The sequence below is a fragment of the Phalaenopsis equestris genome, unplaced genomic scaffold (genome assembly GCF_001263595.1).
Source record: "Phalaenopsis equestris unplaced genomic scaffold, ASM126359v1 Scaffold000670, whole genome shotgun sequence".
In the NCBI taxonomy this organism is placed as follows: Eukaryota; Viridiplantae; Streptophyta; class Magnoliopsida; order Asparagales; family Orchidaceae; genus Phalaenopsis; species Phalaenopsis equestris.
In genome coordinates, this window is record NW_018165110.1 from 207389 (window position 1) to 215475 (window position 8087).

The 8087-nt window shown below is 36.0% G+C and overlaps 1 protein-coding gene across 1 annotated transcript; it reads left to right on the forward strand.

Moving 5' to 3' along the window:
• Positions 1-14: 14 nt before the first annotated feature.
• Positions 15-8073, forward strand: LOC110030172 (probable inactive receptor kinase At5g10020; the record flags this gene model as incomplete). Its single annotated transcript, XM_020732769.1, is given in 3 exon segments — positions 15-864; positions 5327-6865; positions 7833-8073. Coding segments are annotated over 3 exon segments (2630 nt in total), but the record flags the coding sequence as incomplete, so codon positions are not given.
• Positions 8074-8087: the final 14 nt, after the last annotated feature.

The window sequence follows — 8087 nt, forward strand, 5'->3', positions numbered from 1 at the left end:
CCGACTCTCTTTCGTTACTGGAGTTCAAGAAGGGGATCGCGGGTGATCCCACTGGTGTGGTTCGCAACACTTGGAACCCAGTGGCATGGGGTTCTGCTTCGGCGGTGGATTCCTGTCCGCGGTCCTGGCACGGCGTCGCATGTGATGATTCCGGCGCCGTGATCGGCGTTGCGCTTGAAGGCCTCGCTCTCTCCGGCGAGCTCAAGTTCAGCACGATTGTCGGGATGAGGGCTCTGCGGAACCTCAGCTTGGCTGGGAATTTATTTACTGGCCGCCTTGTGCCGGCTATCGGGGCAATGTCATCGCTGCAGGTGCTTGATCTGTCGGACAACCGCTTCTATGGCCCGGTTCCGGGAAAGATAACCAATCTATGGGGACTCGTGCATCTCAATCTCTCATGGAATGGTTTCAGGGGTGGATTCCCCGCCGGGATCCGTAATTTGCAGCAGCTGAAGGTGCTTGACTTGCGATCCAATGCGCTCTGGGGTGACGTTGGGGCCATACTTTCGGAGCTGAGGAATGCGGAGCATGTGGATCTGAGCCGCAACACGTTCTATGGGGACCTTTTCATGGAGTCAAGTAATCTCTCGAGCTTGTCCAATACAGTCAAGTACATGAATCTGAGCTCTAATCGACTGAGTGGAAGGTTCTTCTCCAATGATTCTATGAGTTTGTTCAGGAACTTAGAAGTTTTGGATTTAGGACACAATCAGCTCAAAGGGGAGCTCCCTTCGTTTGGTTCCCTGCCTAATTTTAAGGTTTTTCGTGCTGGTAATAATCTGCTTTATGGACCGATTAGTGTTGATCTATTTGGGAGTGCAATGCAGTTGATGGAGCTTGATCTGAGCGGGAATGGGTTTACAGGTGAATAACTTGGCGTGTAAATGCTGGTTGTTAGACTTTTCATGGCCGATGATTTCTTACTTTTCAAATCTCTTGTGAATTATTTAGTATAATCTCTGTCTCAAACTCATCTTCTGATACAAAATGGCCACAATTAGACACAATCACCAATATCGGTTCATACATAATATCAAGCACAACCTAATGTTTATAAAAAGGCTTGACTATAGATTAGTGCTCACTGTCATCTTGCGGAACTCATACATATAAAAATCTTCATAGATAATCTAAGAACAAGGATAGGATGTGTGAATCATTGGAGTTTGAGATGGTTTATAATTGAATGATTTCTTAAAGTAATCTTGTAGAAGTTTCAAGTGATATTTTGATCCAATCATCTTGATCGATATCTAAATTATATTAACAACCATTTATCTTATAAAGATGCTTTTGACCTCCATGAAGCATGAAAACAAAATTCGTTTTATGATTCCATAGTGAATATTTAGAATTTTGAAAATTCATAGTTTTTTTTTTTGGTATTTTGATATATTCTCCGCCAATAAACCATATATCTTGAACAAATCTTAGTTTTTATCACTGACATTTTAATATATGATGAAATTATCACAAATTGAGTTAGTTTTTGAATTGACTCTGATGTTGAAAAATGAACGTGAACATGTAGGATAACAAGCCGTGTGTTGATGATTTGTTCCATATTGACATATGTTGTAGGCATGATTAGAAGACTAGCTATAATTGATTAGATATATAGACTGGATTGACGCGGCGAGTCTGATTCTAGATATGGACCTTGGGCTTGGATTAACGCATGAAGGAATGCATGTGAGGAGCACAATGCAGAGCGACAACATAAATGTGTATCACAATGGAAGTCTATGGTGCTGGGAGGATACAGAAGACCTCAATATGGTTCGGTGATGTACAATGCTTGCTCGGATATGCTATCACTTTGACAGGATAGGATGCATGAGATCTCATATAGTGCAGTTGATGGAGTGATCATGAAGGGAAAGATGCGAACAAGAACATGAGTTAATTTTATAGGAATTAAAGATCAAATCGATCACATAAGGAACATTTAGACTCGGGCAATAAGAAGAAAGAAAATCAGTATCAACAGTGTGACCTAGAGGAGGAGAGAGAACAATCATACTTCTTTGAAAAGGGTAGATTTGGAAATATCTTAATTTAACTTTTTTCAATAGTCATCCATTGTAAGTTATAAGTATGAATTTCTTATTTATAGAAAATAAGTTACATATTGATAGGCCTTAATGATTGAGATAATATGTAGACATTCAAATCTAAAGCTGATTCCATTTTTAAATTCAGTTCAATTCAAAATAAATATTTTATAAAAAGAATTTTATTTTAATTCCAAACCAAATTAAATCTGAAAGTTGTAAACTTGAAATAAATCCTAATTTCCTACATTGCATCAATGATGGTTGAATTATTATAAGGCATAAGTTCTATGTGAGACAACTTTCTATCAGCTTTCCAATTGCAATTACTTTGCTATTTAACTAACTGTTTTGTTATGTGTTTTAGAAAGCTTTATTGAGTTTAAAATTATCGTGGTCGAACTCTTAAATCCCGCCTTTTATAAGTTTAGATGCATTATGTGGTTTTACAATCCAATAATTTATAACTTCATCATTAGATATTTTGAAGAAGTCACATAACAACATCAAACAATATTTTTATAACAATTTATAATCGACTTTAAATGAAATTGTTGTTATCCCAAACAAAATCATAGCTCACTAAGCATAATTGAAAGGCCTTATGCATATAAGAAATATCTATTAAGATTTTGAGAGTTATGAGAGATAGTACAGCAATTTGCTTAACAGTTTTTTTCATTTGAATTTTGAAAACTAAGAGGATGACAAATGATTTGAGAAGAAATTTTTTGATATCATTTTTTAAAGACAAAGGTGATTGCCATTTGCCAAGATGTGTTGATTAATGAGGGATCAAACTTATGAGTTATGCAATGAAGCTGTGTGAGAGTTATAGAACACAGGCTTAAAAAACTTGCGCCAATTTTGGAGAATTAATTTGGCTTCATTATAGGAAAATATGCTATAGAAGTGATTTGTGTTAAAATGATTAATGAAGAGACACAAAGAATAATAAATTGATCTTCATATGATTTTTAATGATATCAAGAAGAATATGAAAGATAATTAGTGATGTGTAGAGAATAATATTCTTTTATTGATTTTGAGATAAATATAATAGAGTATCAAGGAAATAGAGAATAATATTCTTTTATTGATTTTGAGATAAATGTAATAGAGTATCAAGGAAGATATTTTGTGTTTTAAGATAGAAAGATGTGTCAATGATATTGATTTCGTTCTAGGGCTCCTAGAAGGTTTTTAGGAAATGGATCTAAGGGCGATGGGGGATGGGGTTGTTGGATAGTGAGGGAATGATAATCTGAGAGGCCGACTCTTTGGACGGGGATAAGTATCGTTCAACAATTGTCTCGACTGAAAACAACAAAGTGAGCTCCGAAACGATGAGATACATGTTGTGAGGAGGTTCCACCACTTTTTCTTGAGCAAGAGACACATACACCACTTGCAAAAGGAATATGATATAACACTTCAAAAAATAGAGATCAGAGGAAAGTTCATCAGAATTCATAAAATCCAAAACCGAAATCCAAACATTACTACTGTTGTAGATTCTTTCTTTTACTTTGTTCTTAGCCATGAATAGACAAAATCAAACAATACTATTATTGTAGTTCTTTTTCCTATTTTTTCTTTGTTGTAAAATATCATGAGATGATATTGTAGGAATTTCAAGAATCTAGAAGGGCTCTTTCTCTTGATAAGATTTCACTAGAATTCTTAGGTTGAACACTCAAGGTTGGGGATATAGTATTTAGTGAGTTTTTCACTTGGAAAAAAATCTTGAAATTCAGTGGACAAATCTTTGTTTTGTTCTCTTTCTTGAAGGTGAGGTGAGAAAAAGGGTTGATGTTTAAAAAAGGTAACATCCATGGTAATAAACATTTTTCTAGTAGTAGGATCAAAGCATTTTTGCCCCCTTTTAGCTAGGAGCATTATCAACAAACACATCTTTTGGCTTGGGGTTCAAGTTTTTCTTGACGTTGAATGTGAACAGAAGCAATACACTCAAATATTTTTAGATATTTAGCGAGAGAGAACATGAGAACCGATTTTTTGGAAAAAAAATTTGATAAACTTCAAAAGTTGTTTCAAAGTTTAAGATCTTATTGGGTGTTCTATTTATGAGAAACGTAGCTGTAAGAACAGCTTTGCCCCAAAAATATTTAGACACCTGATTGGTAAATAGCAAGGCACGAGCTATCTCCAATAAGTGCTTGTTTTTGCTTTGAGCCAACCCATTTTATTGTAGAGTTTCAACACAAGAGCTTTGTTGAATTACTCTTTTTTTAAGAAAGAATTGACCCAAAGTATTTTTGAAATACTCTCAGACATTGTTATTTCTTAATATTTGAATGATTTGAAATTAGTTTTGTACTATGGTGAAAATTAATTTGAAAATTATTTCCACTTCAAAATTTTCTTTCGTTAAATAAATCCAATTTTAAGAGCTAAGGATCCCGATAAACATGCTAATGAAGTTGTATTGTGACAATAAAGTTGACATAAGCATTGCAAAAAATTCAGTGCAACAAGATCATACAAAGCATGTGGAGATTGATAGACACTTCATAAAAGAGAAGATTGATTGTGAATTTATTTGTATGTTATTCATTCCCACTGCTCAACAAATAGTAGATATCTTCACCAAATGACTGTTCGGGCAAGTTGGACATAATAGATATCTATGCTCCAACTTAAGAGGGGATTTTCGATTTTTAGGAATTTTTTTAAAGTATATTATATTATTAATATATTTCTATTTCTAGAAGCTAGAATTATTGGTATGTCGTAATTCATGTTTCCTTCCTTCATCACGGGGAGTTATGGCTGACTTTACTATTTTTCTAATGTGGAAGCCATCTCCTTTATTTATCTTGTAATCGTTTTCATTGAAATGGAACATGAATAATTATTTTTTCCCTCCCCAATACTACAATATGTATGTAAATTTCCCTTTTTTTTAAACATTTGTGTGATGATATGCAACGACACAACAATAGAATTTTTACTGGTGCATATCATAAATATGGATTTCCTTATACATTTTGTAGATTGCTTAATATGGCAACTTGAAAAGTGAAAATGCTGAACATTCCTTTGAGAGGACTACTTGGATATTGGTCATGTTGGCTTCATCCTTCATTTGGTTAATGTTGTTTTCATTCACATTTTTATTATGCTCGGGGTTCTTTAAGAAAGACACGTTCATTATGTAAAGAATTAGAAAGAAAAAGATGTTCAATACTTATGAATCATGACTTTGAATTTTCTTACTTCAGGCACTCAATAATTTACTATTCATGCAGGATCCCTCCAAACTGTAAATTCTACAACTTTGAAGTCCTTGAATCTTTCTTCAAATTCATTAACAGGCCAATTACCCTCTAGTGTTGGGACCTGCTTGGTTTTGAATTTGAGTAAAAACAAACTTTCTGGAAATCTCGCCGCAATGGAAAATTGGAATTACGCATTGGAGATCATCACATTGAGTTCAAATGAGCTCACAGGCTCTCTACCTTCTTCACTAGAAAGATACCCAAATTTATCGATCGTTGATCTAAGCCTAAACCAACTTACAGGCTCTGTTCTTCAAAGCTTCTTCACATCTCCGACCTTAACGAGTTTGAATCTCTCCGGAAATCAGTTTGATGGACCAATTCCTCTTCAAGCATTGCAGCCAACAGAATCATTACTCGTATCTTCATATAATCATTTACAAAGTCTAGATTTATCGCATAATTCATTATCCGGATCATTACCCCCCGAAATCGGTACCTTGAGGAGTCTTAATCTTTTGAATCTTTGCAATAATTTGTTATCTGGTAAGCTTCCTATCGAAATAAGTAACCTTTATGAACTGGTGGTTCTCGATCTCTCCCTCAATCATTTTCATGGAGGGATTCCAGACATGGTTCCGTTCAATCTCAAGGTTTTTAATGTCTCCTATAACGATCTTTCTGGCAAAATTCCTCAAAATCTGTTGAAATTTCCAATGTCATCATTCCATCCCGGAAACACTTTACTCGTCTTTCCAAACCATCTCTATGTAGGAAAGAATAACAGCGGAGTCGTCCAAAACATGAGTCGCCGCCATCACTCTAACGCTGGCATCAGAATCGCGTTTATCTTTGGTTCCATCGGAGCGCTGATGTTCATATTTTTTATGTCCATTGCTTTCTATAAGATCAGATCCCAAAAATTTTGTTCAAAGTCTGGGTTTGGAGGAGAGGCTGCTTGTGGAAGAGATTTGAAAGATGATCCATTGCCTGCTTCGACGAGTTTTTCGAACGACCACTTATTAACATCTTCGTCTCTATCACTATTTACATCAAAGGATTTATTAACAGAAACGGCGGATAATGGGTATTCAGATCCGAGGGGCTCTAACGTCGAACGGCCATCAGGACTTGGGGAATGCAGATCTTTGCGAGGTTCTCTTCGTTCTTCTTCACCGCATTCTGTGGATTCGCATATACGCGAGACGCCGGTGGTGTTGGATGTGTACTCGCCTGATCGGCTGGCCGGAGAGCTTTTCTTTTTGGATGGTTCGTTAAGATTTACAGCGGAGGAATTATCGCGAGCTCCGGCGGAGGTTCTCGGCAGAAGCAGCCATGGGACGTCTTATAAAGCAACGTTGGATGGTGGTCATATTTTGACGGTGAAGTGGTTGCGGGTGGGTCTGGTGAAACTTAAAAGGGAATTTGGGAAGGAAGCTAGAAGAGTTGGGACTATTAGACATCCGAATATCGTCTCTTGGAGGGGATATTATTGGGGTCCTAGAGAGCAAGAAAGGCTAATTGTTTCAGACTACATCCATGGAGATAGTTTGGCGCTTTACCTGTATGGTAAGGTTCCTAATTTTATTTTAAATGGCTTTTATTTTTATTATTATTTGTTTTTTTTTTGAAAGATTTGCATACATTATACTCAATTCTTTTGTATTTACATATCTAACACTTAAAATGAAAATATGTATATCTAAAATAATGATATTTTTGATGTGATAGTAAAGATTTTGGTGATATAATTGTAAAAAGTAAAAATTTTCAATTAGTTATATATATGCATAGGAATTGAATGGTATGTATGTAAATACACACACAAACACAGAAATTTACATTCATATCACACAAATCTTATGTATTTACACACTTGCAACACTTGGATTTATAAATCTATGCATGGAAATGTGTATTTCACTTCTAAAAAGGAGTGGTGGTGATATTGTTGATGTGATGTTAAATCTTTGAGTGGTATACATGTAAATATAAATTTTTAGGTGTTAGATATATAAATATAAACGAGTTAGGTGGTATGTATGTACATGCCTCCTATATTAATTGTTTGATAACTAATGAATGCATCCCTCCTCAAAGAAATGCTCACTTTAAAAGCTTGTTTGTTGTTTCCATAGTTTTTGGGGATTATTTCAAAATTTAGGATGCAACGGCTCTCAAATCTCGTGAATTTGCTTTAAGATGAGTGTAATACATAATTTTTTAATATTTCACTCATCTCAAAGCAAATCCAAGGGCTTTGAGCCCCATCTTGATCGTTTTTTTTTTGTTAGAATATGAGGTTATTTTCTCAATCAATGCAAAAGTGGATTTATGCCAACATCCTTTTTTGGCTACCTAAATATATAGGAATTGGATGGTATGCATGTAAATGCCCCCTTTTTGTTTGGTCGCATAAATATTGAACATATCTAAATGTGAATTATTTGAGTCATGTGAATTTCTCTCCTAGCTTGATTGCCACACAATATGTCACTCAGTGATCTGTTTCGTCTGACATTTACTCTCTACGCAGAGTCGACGCCGCGCCGATACTCCCGATTATCTGTCAACCAGAGGCTCAAAGTAGCCATCGATATCGCCGGATGCTTGTGCCATCTTCATCACGACCGAGGATTGCCGCATGGTAACCTAAAACCGACCAACATATTTCTCACCGGTCCGGATCTCACACCAAAGCTCACCGATTACGGCCTCCACCGCCTCCTAACCCCCGGCGGCCTCGCCGAACAAATCTTGAATCTCGGAGCCCTCGGGTATCGCGCTCACG